Below are 15,247 nucleotides of genomic sequence, written 5' to 3'. Positions count from 1 at the left end.
TCAACAATTTTTTGCCTTGTTTTAGTTCAATTGATTCATTTTTATTTCATTTTATTCATTTTAATTATAATGAGCATCACATGGCTCACCTTTAACTCCACAAAAAAAACCTCAATTTTTTTTTTTTTTGTGTAACAGAACTTAGAACCAGGAGCACACCCAGCCTTTTCCCCCCTCTCCTCAGGGGAACAAAGCACTTCGGTCCAGGCCCGAAACACTGAGTTGGAAGAGAGAGCCCAAGCCATGAAGCAGCGCATGTGAGTCCACCACCTGGGTTCGCTTTGTCAGAAATGCTCTTCCAACAATAATGTGACCTTTTGTTTTTTCACTAAGGTACGTTCTCGAGGAGTTAATAGAGACGGAGAAGATCTATGTCAAAGACTTGGGCATCTTTGTTGAGGTGAATTAGTCATTTTAACACAAACTTGGTCACACACTCAGTTGGGTTATGTTGGGCAGATACATCTGTGTGGGCTAAAGAGTGTGGAAGGATAATTATTCAATGTCACCGTCCTTGCAGGTTTTCAAGGAGAGAATAGAGCAATATATTCCCGAAGACATGAAAGGAAAAGACAAGATTGTTTTCGGCAACATCCATCAAATCTACGACTGGCACAAAAAGTAAGTCAGTAGAAATGTTGGAATTAAGCATGAGTGGCTTTAGCTAACAGCAAACCCTGCTCTGTCCTGGCAGCTTTGTGGGAGAGCTGGAGAAATGTCTGGACGACCACGAGTACCTCGCCGAGCTCTTCATCAAACATGTGAGTGACGAAGATGAGAAGGGCGTTGTCTTCTGTGAATGTCCGCCAGCTCAACTTTTTTGTTGTTTTTGTCTCTCAGGAGAGAAAACTGCACATGTACGTGGTCTACTGTCAGAACAAACCCAAATCCGAGTTCATTGTAGCAGAATATGACACTTTTTTTGACGTGAGTTATGTTTTATACTCTTTCGCATAACACACTGTTTACATGCATTGTGACACACGTCTGACCTCAGACCAAAAAAAACCTCACTTCTCATAAGCCGTAAAGTTCTTCACTCCTTGCTACGATTCTGTCTTCATACGCTTTACTTCTTCTAACAGTTATGCCCATATTTGTTCAAACCTAATAATTTATGCGGCTCAGTATAACCATAGCTGTGACTTCCCCTTTTAGGGTTGACTTAATTCTGAAGTCCTTTTTGCTTGCAGGGTATCCAGCGGGACATTGAGTCCCGGTTGACCATTAGCGATTACCTTATCAAACCCATCCAAAGAATCACCAAATATCACCTACTACTGAAGGTATGTCATCAGATCTATATTTATGACCGGTGGAGACTTTGTATTTTATTTTCACGTCATGCCATAATTTATTGTAGGATTTCCTGAAGTACAGCAACAAGGCGGGAATGGACTGTAAACAAATCAGGGTAAACAGAAACTGGAACAGAAATGTCATTATTGGCGATGTCACACTTTTTAATGTTAAATTTGTCTTTCTTTCACAGCAAGCATTGGATTTGATGTCTCAGGTTCCCAAGCGGTGTAACGACATGATGAACTTAGGTCGGCTCCAAGGATACGAGGTATGTTAGTTTTATGTGAAATTGAATATACGGTGAGCTCCAGGGATGAGTTCGAGGCCCACTCGCAATTGTTGAAAATCCGCAATTAAGAGTAAAACCTTATGTGCCATTTTGATGATAAGAAATTTAAAAGTGGTCATCAGGACATAATGATTGTTGCGTTGACCGATGATTTTCCTGCGCAGGGCAAACTAACCAATCAGGGCAAAATACTGGAGCAGGAGACTTTCTACGTGACTGAGCAAGTCGGCAGCGTTTTGTCGCGCGCCAAAGAACGGCGGGTGTTCCTCTTCGAGCAAATCGTCATTTTCAGTGAGCTGCTCAATAAAGGCTCGTCCACGCCCGGATATCTGTTCAAAAACTGTATCAAGGTACTCAATGCAGTGCTTACACCACAACTAAGACTTATATGGGTAAAAAGATTTTTTAAGAGGGCATAATGAGAGACAAACATTAACATAATTATGTGCTTTTGCATGTCATATTTAGCATGAACGCGAACAAGAATTCATGTCAAATGCTATTATACTTAAAAATACACTTAAAATCCCCTCCAAAAATATCAGAACTGCAAGGTCAATTCATTTTGTTTTTGTTGTATGCTGAAGACATTTGGGTTTCATATCAACAGATGAATATCAGACAAAAGTTCAGAGTCAACGATTTTATGACAGAGAACTTTTTATTTCTAGTCGTGATAACGGTCTTCACTTCAGGTGTCCTACTTGGGTCTGGAGGAGACCGTGGACAACGATCAGACCAAGTTTGTCTTGTCATGTCGCGGCTCGGCGGAGCATTTCACCCTCCAGGCGCCCAACGTTGAAATCAAGCAGGTCTGGGTCAGACAGATCCAGAAACTACTGGACGATCAAAGCTGCTTCCTGTCCGGTAAGACGATAACGCTCACAACGCTTATATGATACCTGAATGTTTGAACCTCGTGGTGATGATTCATTTTGCGTTCTCCAACACAGCACTTGTGTCTCCCATCGAGTACCAGCAGAAGCGCGGCGGCAGCTCGTCACTGACCAGAAACCGCTCAGCTGCCAGCAATCGCTCATCCACGCCCTCTCACAGCCGCCCCTCGTCGGCGGTTGGCCTCGGCGAAAAGGAGAGCGAGAAAGGGCGGAGCCAGTTGACCACGTCGACTTCCAATGGAGGAACATCGTGCTTCGACTCCAGGGTGAGTCCAGTTGAGGCTCTCAGCAATAGAAACAATAGTTTTACCTCTGTCATTATGTCTCATCAATGCTTGTAAGTTTTTTACCTTTTCTACTGTCATGTATTTTGACATTCATCGTTTGTTTTCCATTGGCAAAACCAGATACCGTTTTTAGTCCAGCAAGCCCATGCATAATCAAGATAAAATCCATATTGGGAAAACTTTTATGCAGGTAAAATAGAAACTCAAAATATGAAAATATCTCAAAACCTGATGTGTGAGAAAAAAAGAAAATACTTTTTTAAAAATCGTAATCAAAAATACATATAGGGACACCAAAAGCTTTTTTTTAGGTGTTCAGCAAATGTAACCACGATGATATCGGATATAGATTACTTAAAAATGTAATCGGGATCGGGTGCTTAGACCTGCAATGTAAATGATGGCAATGATGACATTTTTTGCTGTTCTTCCTCCTCCCCCTCCTTGATCCCGACCTCCACCCTAACCCCCAATCAGGGCGACATCCGTAGCGGCATCCCAGCCGTCCGCACCATCGTCCAGCCCTCGTAGCCGCACCCTATAACCTTGTCCCCACTCTTCCTCCTCTGTTTCTCCATGCGCTCCCCATCCTTATCGCCATCCTCATCTTCCTCAGGAGAGCGACGGCGGCTGCTGCAACGGCGCCTCGTCAACCATGCGTGTCGCCCAGGACTACTCGGCGCTCAAGGAGAATGAGATATGTGTGAGTCAGGGCGAGACGGTGCAGGTCCTGGCGACCAATCAGCAGAACATGTACCTCGTTTACCGGCCCGCCGACAGCCAGTCGCCCGCTGCCGAGGGCTGGGTGCCGGGGCACGTCCTGGGCCCCACCCACAAGCCCTTAAAAGACTCCTCCTCCGCCACGTCCTTCTCTGCGGCGGTGGCCGACGCCAACAATATCAAGTAAGTCCCGACCCCCACCACTCTACTCCGTCCCCACCACAGCACTTGTTTACCCGCAGCACTTGGATGGGATCGGATGGATTTACAAATCTCCACACTGGCGTCAGGTTGTCCACTTTTTGAGTCAGTGGCTGACAACAAACTCTAGAGCTAGACTGGATAGAATCTGGTATCTGATCTGGAATGTGGAGCTTAAAAACCGGACTTATTTCAGTTCCTAACACCCGGCTTTTTTTTTCCTTTTTTTCTTATTGTTGTTGCTTGTTTTATCCTGTTTGTTAAGTTTGATTTTTTTTTTTTTTAAGGACTGGGTTCTCCGCAGTGGAGATTTTTGTTGTTGTCTGTGGCAATCTTTAAACGTTTTTGTGTTAATCCCCTCTTGTTGCCTTTTTATGATGATTAATTATTTTTATTTGATGGACAAAGTTGGATCCTTTGCCTCCATGTTGATTTTTTGTTGTTTATTATGTTAGTAGTTCACTGTACAAATATGTCTCAACTGAGGCTCTAGAGCATTCCTGTTTATAAGAAGAAAAAAAAAAACAAAGACGGAAAATCCTTTTTGCACTATTTAAGAAAAATATGAAGTCAAGCTGTGCAATATGTTTTTCGTCAAAATGGCCATGGGCAGTAGTGGACTGTTGCTACTCTCTGAGAAGAAGAATTTTAAATGTATTTTACATATGTCAACTAAAACCTTTGGGTTGAATGTGAGCATGTGGTAGCGAAATAAGCAAATGTGACAAGAGAAGTTTGTTTTCTTCTGCGTCACGAAGATGGAGATGATGGACAGTTTGTAGTTTTTAACAATTTGTAAATAAACTACAAGAGCTAACATGCAGCAAACATGACAAGTCTGCTACTTTTATTTTAATACACGTCATGTAAGTGTTGACTACAGAAAATTTTATCTTTACAAATCTACAAAATACATTTTATTATGTTGTTGTCAGATTACCCTTATTTATTTTCAAGTATTTTAAGTTTTTACTAACATCAACGGTTTGCAACTCCACAAATGGCTTTAAAAAATACACGTTTATTGTGTTTGTGTATATACTATATAGACTCGTATAGAAATAAAATAGGTGTTATGTACCATCAGCTAATTTTGATTTGCGAAAATGTTGTATATTATATGTACAATTAAATTTAGAAAATACCTTTTTAAATAGTTATGTATCTTTAAGAGTTGTTCTCTATAAAACAACAAAATGTGGAATTGCATTTCATTGTTGTCCAAAGAATGTATCTCCAAATTTTGCAAAATTTATGGAGCACACAATTTTATTGCCAGATAAAAATTAAAACTTAGATAGAAATTTTGAACAAAGCAAGGGTCATCGTAGCAAAAGTGATCATTGGTGACTCTTTGGTGCCATCTGTGGTGCTTTGAGTGAAAAGGTAAATTTTTAATGGGGTCTTGCCTCTCTCCTGCCCCAAATTATATTATATCACTGTAATACAATAACAAAGAGCGACCATCGAAGGTCCCTCCCCCTTTTCTCATGCACTAGTGCAGTCTGGCTGAAGCGTCATGCATCAGTCACACACCTCTTCATTGAGTATAACCACACACATTTTAGTACGATCTTGCTTCACATGAAGGTTAGAACTACTGCTGGAAAAAAAAGCTGCATAATTAACAACTGTCATCAAGTAATTTCATTCCCAGATGTAGAAGCATATTTGCACCACATTTGTCTATGTACATTTTCAATCAATGTCAATTATTCAATTGTGTTGTATTTTTCTACATTGATATTTAATCGTATTATTTATTTATACTTTTGTTGTGTATTGTATTTTAGTTTAATATATCATCAATAATAATAAATTACAATACACGTATCTTATTTTACCAAATGTATTCATTGATAGGTGTATCATTTTATTATTCATTACTATTATTTTATTTTTATGTAGTATTTCATATTTTAGTCAAGGCAAGCTGTTGTTTTTATGGTTCGCATATCCAGCTGACATTTAAGTTTTAATAGACCACATTGCAAAAACTGGTCTTATCATCAAAAAGAGTCTTGAAGTTAGGAATGTACAGAATTTGTTCATTTAAGCAAACTGGTCCACCAGTAGGACACAAGAAGAGAAAATATTTTTTCTTTAAGTGTTCCAAGTAAAAACATGCGAAGAAACATGCTTTTTGTTGGACGTTGGGGTTTCTTGAGGGAAAAACAATACAGTATACTTCAATTTTTTGTTATTTCTTGTCTTCTTGGAGATAAATAACACAAAATTGTCGTGAATAGCATGGCTAAAACAACATATTTTCCTGACAATTGTGTTATGCTGCAGTCCTCATCTTGTCTCAGCAAGCTAACAAGGTTCCTTTGATTCCACCCACATGAGATATCATTGGAAAGTCCTAGATGTCCTCTACTGAGCACACCAGGATGTTTTTTAGGGTCGCTCAAATGAGTCAAAAGAAAAATCAAATGTGCACTACAGTGGACACAAATAGGCTGAGACTCAGGAGGATATCATATTTACTAAACATCTCCAACATATAATCATGCGCACAGAATAATTTATGCATAAGTTTGCAAGCTGTTTTTGTATTAAAAACAAGTGATGTCGCCCACGCATTCAAAAAAAAACCAGTTGGTCACGTCCGGGATTTTTTGCAACCTTCCATTGACATGTCTTGTCCCTGTACCGTACAGGAAGTCTCTGTCATGGAACACGCTCCGTGCTCGGAAGCGTGCCGAAGCCAAGGAGATCTCGGCGTTGGTGGTCAGAGGTCAAGAGAATGGCCTCCTGCGTAAGACAAAAGAAACCACACCCCCTCCCCCTCTGCTCGCCTCCCCTGTTGCCAGGGCGAAGGGCAAAGTGAGTAACGGCGACGTGTGCCTGTCGCCTGCCTGCCCCTCGCCAGACTATTCACAAAAAGTTAGGGATATTTGGCTTTCGACTGAAATTTCAACATTAAATTGTTGGTGGATTTTGGGGTAATGATGAATTTTCTACCGAAAGCAAAGTAACTTTTTGTGAGTAATTTAGTTTGATGCTAACACGTGTGTGCGTGTTTGTGTGCACATGTTTGTGGTGTGACGTGACCCCAACAATGACACAGCAAAGCTTTTCTCCCCAACCAACCCCAATTGCAATGGTTCTCAACTTGTTACCAGCATTAACTTACAAGCATGACAATTTCTTACCGAATAAACTGTATCAAGTAAGATAATCAAATAGAAACAGAGCTAGCCGACTTATTTAAGGGTGCGTTTGGAAATTCTCTCTGAGAAGTAAGAGATTGCTAGCAGTTGAGAACCACTCCCAATTATTTCCCAATTATTTCTCATTAATATTTTTTTATTTTCATTTTACAATTTATTTCTATTTAAATGCACCAATTTTTCAAACAGATTTGACACGTTAAATGTAGTCAGAGCGCACCAAGAAGACAGATCCCGTGCACAGGCAATAAACTCCGACTGAGGATGTGGTGCAGTCTGTTTGTACTTAATAGTTCTTTACGTTTTACCAATTAAATATCTAGGGGAAAATACTCAACTGGATTTTACTTTATATTAATTTTTTCACATTGAATTCTGGGGTTTAGCTTTCCTTTAAAAAAAAAAAAGTTCCTTTGCACTCGTCTCATTTTATATTTCTATCATTGCACGTGGCTACTAGTCGTAACATTTTGTGATGATGATTTGTTTTGTTTTGGGTACATTTATTTTTGGTCTAACACAAGAGTGAATACAATAATGTGTGTTTGTTTTTAATGTAAAACATTGTCCAGTCGATTAACATCAAGTATTCATTTAAAGTGTTTAACCATGACACATGAAAACAATGATCCTTGTTGTAACGCAAACTTTAAAAAGGGAAGTATCAACAAACCGATTCTCCTCCGCTGACGGACACAAAAACCAAAAGTCCTCTCAATCTTCCTCCTGTCATATTTTTCTATGTGGCACTGCTACTTGTTCTTTTCCACACTTTCTCGTGAGCACTTGTCTTATACCTTTTAACAACCCCACTACCACCTTTTTCCCTTTCCTTTGCTCTCCCACTGATTTCCATTATTGCATAATTCTCTTTTCCACCCCTTCGCCTGCTTCCTCTACCAGGAGGTTCACACGTCAGATGAATCAGACTGTGACGACGACCTTGACCCAAAAAGTGGCATGGAGGTACTTTAAATAAAACCATCGATATTCACAGCAAATATCTCCCAATGTTTTCTCATCAGAAAAATAATATTTCCTTTGTGTTTTGGCTAAAAGATGTATATGATTTAATACGATTAGGTTGGGAAATTTCTCAAGTTACATAAATGTCTGTTTTCCAGCTTCTCAACCCAAACTTCATCCAGGAAGGTAAGTAAACTTAGAAAATAAAATATTACTAGTTAGTAAATAATGTGAAAATTAGATTTATGATTATTAATTTGTCCCATTACATATCATCCCTTTAAAGTAGCAGCCATCCATACCAACTTTTTAATTTTTGTAATTCCTACATCTCAAATTAAACGGGAAAATCTGCAGTTAAAAGCACCCGTTCATTACTTTTTGAATCCATTGTGGTGGTGTGTCAATGTCCCAATATTTATTAAACTGACTGTGGATCTGCCTCTCCACATTCCAAAAACAAAATCAGCTAAAAATTAACAGTGGGCCGCAAATGGCCCGGGGGCCATAGTTTGGATATTTTCTCAGCGTTGACACAAAGCCTTGTTCTGTGTTCTCTCTTTGACGTCATATGGTTGGTGTTCCTAGTGGCTCCAGAGTTCCTTGTGCCGCTCTCTGACGTGGTGTGTGCCTTCGGGGAGACGGTGGTTCTCTGCTGCAAAGTTTGTGGACGACCCAAACCTTCCATTACCTTGAAGGGCCCCGACCAGAACCCAGTGACCAGTAACAGTCGTTTCACCATCGACATCAGGTGCCGCCGACATTCTGGTCTCTCTCGCTTCTCCTGTCACATGTGCTGTTTTCTAATCTGTTTTTCATCCGCAGGGACACGGGTGACATCTTGTTAAAGATTTGTAACCTGATGCCACAGGACACCGGCATCTACACTTGTGTGGCTGTTAATGATCATGGGTCAGCCTCCTCATCCGCCTCCATCAAAGTTCAAGGTAAATGCACCTTGATCAAGACCAGGAAGGCCTTCAGTACTGGCTTAAATAATTTCAGAAGCGGACACACACCCAACCCAATTTTTTTTTTTATTTCACCTCTTCACTTGTCTTCATTTATTCCCAACAGTCAGTTTTTCTCGGTCCATAGTGTTTGTTTTATCTGCAATCCTTCCACTAGCTTTTTTTTGTACACTTCAGCGATGTCACCAACGTAAATTTGTATTGCCGTGTAGGTATTCCAGCAGCTCCTGGCAGACCAGTGGCTCAAGAAGCCAGCAGTACCGCCGTGATGCTCCACTGGCCGCCTCCGGCCTCCTCTGCTCACTGTGCAGTCAGCAGCTACACAGTGGAGTACCGTCAGGAAGGTATTTTTTTTTGAGGACTTGTTATGTCAAATGATTTTGAGACGTCCAGGTTGACGCCTCCTCCTCCGTCCAGACTCGCTGGTGTGGCAGCAGGTGTCCAGCAGCACGGAGGAGTGTCTTCAAATCGACACCCTCATCCCTGGTGGTCACTACCAATTCAGAGTGCGAGCGTCCAACCGCTGGGGGCTTGGTCCGCCGTCAGAGCCCTCCAATATGGTTTCACTGTGCAGCAGTAGTAAGAACACAATACACAGGCATACACAAATTGGACTGTTCAGTGAATAAAAAAATATTCTTCTTTTATTTTTTAGACTCTGCGTATGAAGGAACAGGAATCCAGTGGAAAGAAAACTTTGAATCGACATTCTCTGAGATTTGTGAGATTGGAAGGTAAAATATGCACAGAATTGAAATATTATTAACATTTCAACTTAAACATGTGAACCATTTCTTTTCCTTTGGCTGTTTTTACCAGGGGACGTTTCTCTGTCGTGCGAAAATGTCTCAACAAGTCCACAAAGAAAGAGGTGAGATGATTTAACAATAAAGAAAAGCAACAATGTTGATTAATTATACGCCGTGGTACTTGCAGGTGGCGGTGAAGTTTGTGAGCAAGAAAATGCAGAAGAAGGAGCAGGCGGCTCATGAGGCCGACATTCTCCGACATGTGCAGAACCACCAGCTAGTGGCACTGTTGGACACCTACGAGTCTCCCACGTCAGTGATGCTGATCCTGGAACTGTAAGTGATCAAACATCTAGCTGACAAAGGATTGTTTCACAAATTGTGGGAGAATACAAAGATGTAGAAAATTCCATGTGAAAAAGAACAAAAGTGCCAAATGATGTTTCGTATCAATATTTTTATGTGGTTGTCAGGCTGGAAGACGGCCGTCTCCTTGACTACCTGGTGGCTCATGATGAGTTGATGGAGGAAAAAGTGGCCTTCTTCATCCAAGAAATTCTGGAAGCCCTGCAGCATCTTCACATGTGCCGAGTTGCACACCTGGACCTGAAGGTGAGATTTGACAAAGGAAAGCTAATTTCAGATCGCTCGTGCTCAAACACGAGCCTGAGCTTTGGGATTTTGTTCCTTTTCTCTCCAAGCCTGAGAACATCATGGTGGAGCTTCACTCTCCCACCCCACGCATCAAAATTATTGACCTCGGGGATGCCGTGCAGCTGTCGGCGCAGCGCCGCTACGTCCACCTGTTGCTCGGAAACCCGGAATTCGCTGCACCCGAGCTCATCTGTGGCACTCCGGTCTCTGTGGCCACCGATGTGTGGAGCGTTGGCGTCCTGGCTTACGTTATACTCAGCGGCGTGTCGCCCTTTCTGGACGAATCTCCCGAGGAAACCTGCGTCAACATTTGCCGCCTTGACTTCTGCTTCCCCGATGATTACTTCAAGGACGTGAGCCAGGCAGCGAGGGATTTCATATCGTCTGTGCTCCTGCAGGATCCTAGGAAGAGGCCAAACGTTACTTCCTGTTTGCAGCACCCTTGGGTCGGGCGCGGAGGCGCTCACGGCGGGGAGTACTCCAAAACACCTCTGGACACGACGCGATTGGCCACGTTCATTGATCGGAGAAGACAACTTCATGATGTTCGTCCAATCACCAACATCAAGGGACTGGTCAGTAACAGTATGGGGAACTCACTGTGACAAAGATGGGACACTTGGTAGCAAGACCTGCCACAAGATCGGAAATATATTTTCTGGATTTAACTATCAGATGTATTTATTCACACATGGGAGCTGAAATCATCAATGTGTCCGGTATTATCGGTCCTTCTGACACCTTAGAAGCAGATCAAATTTTGTCATCTAAGCTTTTTTCTGTTGTGTTGTTACTTCAATCAATCTTGACTCTGGTACTCAAGCTGCCTGGAACCCAAAGATACTTCTTTCGTTTTAGACACACTGTGAATGCTCTTGTTCCCCTATGGACCTGCTAAATGACTTCAGCTAGAGACAAATTTTGTAGTCTTGTGAAAGTTGTGACCAGAGAAATTGTCTTTACTCAAGGACCACGGGGAACTGGAAATCATTGTGTCCTTTAAGTTACCTTGAGACAACCTGTGATGTACACTTGGCTGAAACTTGGATGAGCACCGAGATGACTTCGGTAGTCTTCTGACCAGTTGGATTTTCCCAATATGAAGTGAATGGACGTTGATGAGGAGATAATCTTCCTTTTAGGTTGTTAAACCCGACGGGAGTTATTTCATCAGAAGACAACTTGCGGTTGCTCAGGAACACTCGGTAAGATATTTGAATCAGGAAATTATTTTTGTGTTTAAGCCCGACCAGTTATTTCATGTTATAATAACGTGCTTTTGCTCAGTCAAGAACATTCAGACAGATCTTGGATTGATGTCCTTCCTGGGTCTTCAAACCAGAGGAAGAATCTCTTAAGGTAAATGTTGTTACTCAAGGACAAAATGGAGACAGATGACCCGAGGCATCCTCACATATATTTTACCGAAGGACAACTTAATGTTGCTCAGGGTCACTCCACCGATGTTTGAATCACAACCCTTGATAGTCTGCTGGCTGGTACGGTCAACCCAAGGACAGCATTGTAATCCAGTCATGCCAAATTCAGATTATTTAACAAAAAAAATGTCAAAACCATCAATAGTAGATCAGTGTGGCCTGTTGATATTTTTTTTATTATTGATAATTTTCAGGTGAGAACCACTGAAGAAACATTGCTATCTCTTTGTGGAATCCGATCTGACAATGAAAGCCAAGGCTTCATCGTGAATTATAGTGCTAGCGTAACACAGCCGCTCTCATCTTATCATGATTCCCATTTCGTTAGCTTTAGTGACACAAACATAAGCTTTCGCGTCTAAGCAGGGACTTAAGCTTCACTTAAGAAATATGGTGCAACCCACAGAAATTCACTATCAATTTCTAGAATTGTGAAAAATTTGACTTTTTTTTGTCAAAGCTTGACCGAGACGGTCAGTGACCAACCCACAACAACATAAAGATTGTAGTATTAAGCCTTATCCATTCATGAAATCAAATCTGAACAACAAAATATTTTTGCTTGTCATGTTCTGACCCTGATAGAATTTGAAATGCTTACAACTTTGTGCTCGATCAACAATTCCGCCATTTTTTTTCTCCAACTCATCTATTATTGACTTAGTTTAGCTGTTGGTTTATGATGGACTGAATACACTCACTCAACACTGAATGTTGTTTTCTATGGTATAATGTATGTAAACTCATATTGATATCGTGGTTAGAGTCAGATTTTTCATCATGATGTTGACGCACCTGGAATCATATAATATGACTGGTTAAAAAAAAACTGGTTCACAACAACAGACTGAATTAAGCTTCACACGTTCATCACGGGATTAACTGGACCTGTCACCACATGCAGGTTGAGGGATTCCTTGTTTGTCCTGGACCACATGTGAACACTGGAACACAACCATGGAGACTTACTTTAGCTTTCATGCTCAATGTTTACAACATAATGTGTGGTGTCGTATGTAGAATGTAGAATCCGGGGCACCGTGCATGTCAAATCACAGACGCTGTTTGAAAAATCGGAATCTAGCACATGTGGAAAATGACTTTGTGCTTTTTTTTTTATTTACCAGCATCCATAAAGCTTGTATTTAACATCTGAATGTAATTCCATTGGTAATTTAGTCCGAGCAGGCCACCCTTGCAATGCCCAATTCAGAATGATCCCGGGATTGACTAGTGATCCTTCCGAGGTGTACGTAGTCCGCCTTTATCCCCATGTCAACAACCTAGAACAGGATATACGAGTATATAGAAGCATTTTATACACAATTGTAAGCATTTACTTTGAAGCAGAGGGTGCCTTTGATGGCTTTAAACAATTATTTGCATTTTTTAGTATCAAAGTTCTAAAGAGTTATTTAACAACCACAAGGTCGCGGTAGTAAAACTCCGCATCCCTTCTCATCAAAAAAAAAAAATGCTGATCTGAGCTGTATATTCTGATGTTCATGCAAAATGCTGTTCATCACATTGCTGAATAAAGCGACCCACGCCTGTGCATCTTTAACCAACCATCAAACTGCTGGTTTGTTACTCTTTACTAATAAAAGCCTTTTTATTTATATTTAATCCTGTGCCTGAGGTGATTTTTAAATATGGCTTGACAGCAGGTCACTTGGCTTTTACTGTTCGATCTACAGATGGCAGCACATACTTACAGTCCAGAATCGCAACCTGTTTTCATCCCTGTTTATGTAAGTATGTGCACAAGTACTACACGCTCTTGATGTATTGTCAGTATCGTTTTTTTATTGACAACTTTACAGCACCGACAGTTAAACAAATTTCATACTAATTGTTTTTATAATTCTCTTACAGCCTGCCAATCCAACATGTTCATCACACTTGAATTGTAGGATGAAGCTCATCTAAAGTATTTTCATATTACTAATAATTATAAAATGTCATTTCAAGGTCTTACGTAGGTGGCATGCCTCAATGAAGATTTACAGCTGCTGGACTCAGACTGTTGTATTAGGGTTTGTATGGGACTCTTGACCCCTTGGTGAACTGTCACCTTATTGTGGTGGAGGGCTTTTCGTGACAAAGCAAAGCCTGGGGCCTCTGAGTTGGGCTCTCCTATGTCTGGGATTGAAGTCATTGAGGTAGTCCTGGGTGGCAAGGCTATGGTTGATGAGGTCCACCCGTAGTTCCTCAAGGCTCCAGACGTGTGGGGCAGTCGGGGACATTGTCCCTGGATTGGCAGACCGGGGTGGTGGTCCCCCTTTTTCAAGATGGGGAACTGGAAGGCTTGTCCTTACTCTAGTGGAATCACACCCCTCAGCCTCCCTGGTAAGGTCCCTTCAGGGGTGCTGGAGTGGAGGGTCCGTCTCATAGTGGTTTTCGTCCCGGCTTTGCAACAGTGGACCGACGCTAGACCCTCAGCAGGGTCCTTGAGGGCGCATGGGAGTTTGCCCAACCAGCCTACATGTGTTTTGTGGACTTGGGGACGGTATTCAACCGGGTCCCTTAGGGAGTTCTGCTAGGGGTGCTTCGGGAGTATGGGGTACTGAAACCCTTCATAAGTGCAGTTCGGTCCCTGTGTCAGAGTTTGGTCCACGTTTCCGGCAGTAAGTCAGATTTGTTTCCGGTTAGGGCTGGATTCCGCCAAGACTGCCCTTTGTCACCGTGCGTTTGCCTTTTGGAGAGACATGAAAGCGTAAGCCAGTGTGACGAGGAGGAGGAGGCGGCGGTCCGCTTTGTTTCGCAAGGACTGGAAGTCGGAGCGTTTTTTGGAAGGTCGCCGCTCCTGCCACTCATGCTTAGATGCCTTTTGCTGGCATGCACACACCGCTACAACGGCCGTTTTGTCCGTCAGGCCCTGACCCCCTCCTTCGTAGCCCAAAATGCCAATGAGTCGAAAATACCCCCTGCAGAAGAACGTTAAAGAAGCACGCAAATGCAAGCCTTTCGTCAACACCCCCCCCACACACACACACACACACTATTTTGCTGTTCTCCTTCCTCCTCCACCTCCCTTTCCTCTCGTCATCTGTTTATTTATTCATTTTATTCATTTCATTCCAGTTGCGCCTCTATTACGGTAGTGAATGAGAATATTTGTGTGTCACTGCCGTCTGATGCCATGATCTTTCATAGGTTTAATTTCAAGAATACTTTAAATAATCTAGCAGGATGGTTTTTTTTTTTTTGCCTTTTTTTTTTTAATTATTTCCAGCACAGAGTTGCCTAAATTACTACCTCAATCAGCTAACACCAGCCGCAATCTTTTCTTTTTATTAAGACCGTAATTTTCAAAGACATGCGGACACACACACACACACATACACACACACATCTGGCGTCTGGACGCAATGCATTATTGAGGAACCTTTTACTATGACTTATTCACAGTACAACTGAAGCTGCGTGCGGAAAGAAGTAAGTAGAGATGACACTGACTCATGAATCCAAGAAGTGGAAGGTCACAGGGAAGTGATGAAGACATAATAACTCGTCATTTCTCTCTGTTGTGATTGTGACAAGATCAGGTGTTGCTGCAACAACATGCAGGATCAAGATATAATAAATGATTAGAAG

The 15,247-nt window shown here is 41.8% G+C and overlaps 1 protein-coding gene across 2 annotated transcripts in view; it reads left to right on the top strand.

The window, feature by feature from the left end:
* Positions 1 to 13,226, top strand: part of kalrna (kalirin RhoGEF kinase a) — a 60,574-nt gene extending 47,348 nt beyond the window's left edge. Inside the window, exons 45-68 of one of the 2 annotated variants that reach the window (XM_088382189.1) lie at positions 139 to 257; positions 334 to 400; positions 521 to 621; positions 695 to 761; positions 841 to 927; positions 1,194 to 1,286; positions 1,364 to 1,414; positions 1,493 to 1,570; positions 1,756 to 1,941; positions 2,287 to 2,458; positions 2,545 to 2,753; positions 3,391 to 3,677; positions 6,359 to 6,524; positions 7,775 to 7,837; positions 7,996 to 8,023; positions 8,426 to 8,588; positions 8,663 to 8,784; positions 9,021 to 9,152; positions 9,226 to 9,387; positions 9,464 to 9,542; positions 9,628 to 9,679; positions 9,745 to 9,893; positions 10,031 to 10,169; positions 10,259 to 13,226. In XM_088382189.1, the coding sequence (XP_088238315.1) occupies positions 139 to 257; positions 334 to 400; positions 521 to 621; positions 695 to 761; positions 841 to 927; positions 1,194 to 1,286; positions 1,364 to 1,414; positions 1,493 to 1,570; positions 1,756 to 1,941; positions 2,287 to 2,458; positions 2,545 to 2,753; positions 3,391 to 3,677; positions 6,359 to 6,524; positions 7,775 to 7,837; positions 7,996 to 8,023; positions 8,426 to 8,588; positions 8,663 to 8,784; positions 9,021 to 9,152; positions 9,226 to 9,387; positions 9,464 to 9,542; positions 9,628 to 9,679; positions 9,745 to 9,893; positions 10,031 to 10,169; positions 10,259 to 10,816 (3,330 nt within the window). In that variant the 3' untranslated portion in view covers positions 10,817 to 13,226. Of the gene's footprint in view, positions 1 to 138; positions 258 to 333; positions 401 to 520; positions 622 to 694; positions 762 to 840; positions 928 to 1,193; positions 1,287 to 1,363; positions 1,415 to 1,492; positions 1,571 to 1,755; positions 1,942 to 2,286; positions 2,459 to 2,544; positions 2,754 to 3,390; positions 4,524 to 6,358; positions 6,525 to 7,774; positions 7,838 to 7,995; positions 8,024 to 8,425; positions 8,589 to 8,662; positions 8,785 to 9,020; positions 9,153 to 9,225; positions 9,388 to 9,463; positions 9,543 to 9,627; positions 9,680 to 9,744; positions 9,894 to 10,030; positions 10,170 to 10,258 lie in introns of those variants that run through there. The other variant, XM_088382188.1, reaches the window with a different exon arrangement.
* Positions 13,227 to 15,247: the final 2,021 nt, after the last annotated feature.

The sequence above is a fragment of the Syngnathus floridae genome, chromosome 8, assembly GCF_059516105.1.
Source record: "Syngnathus floridae isolate MCC-2025c chromosome 8, RoL_Sflo_1.0, whole genome shotgun sequence".
Taxonomy (NCBI): Eukaryota; Metazoa; Chordata; class Actinopteri; order Syngnathiformes; family Syngnathidae; genus Syngnathus; species Syngnathus floridae.
Note: the sequence above shows the minus strand (reverse complement) of the source record. Positions and strands in the feature narration are given on the sequence as shown.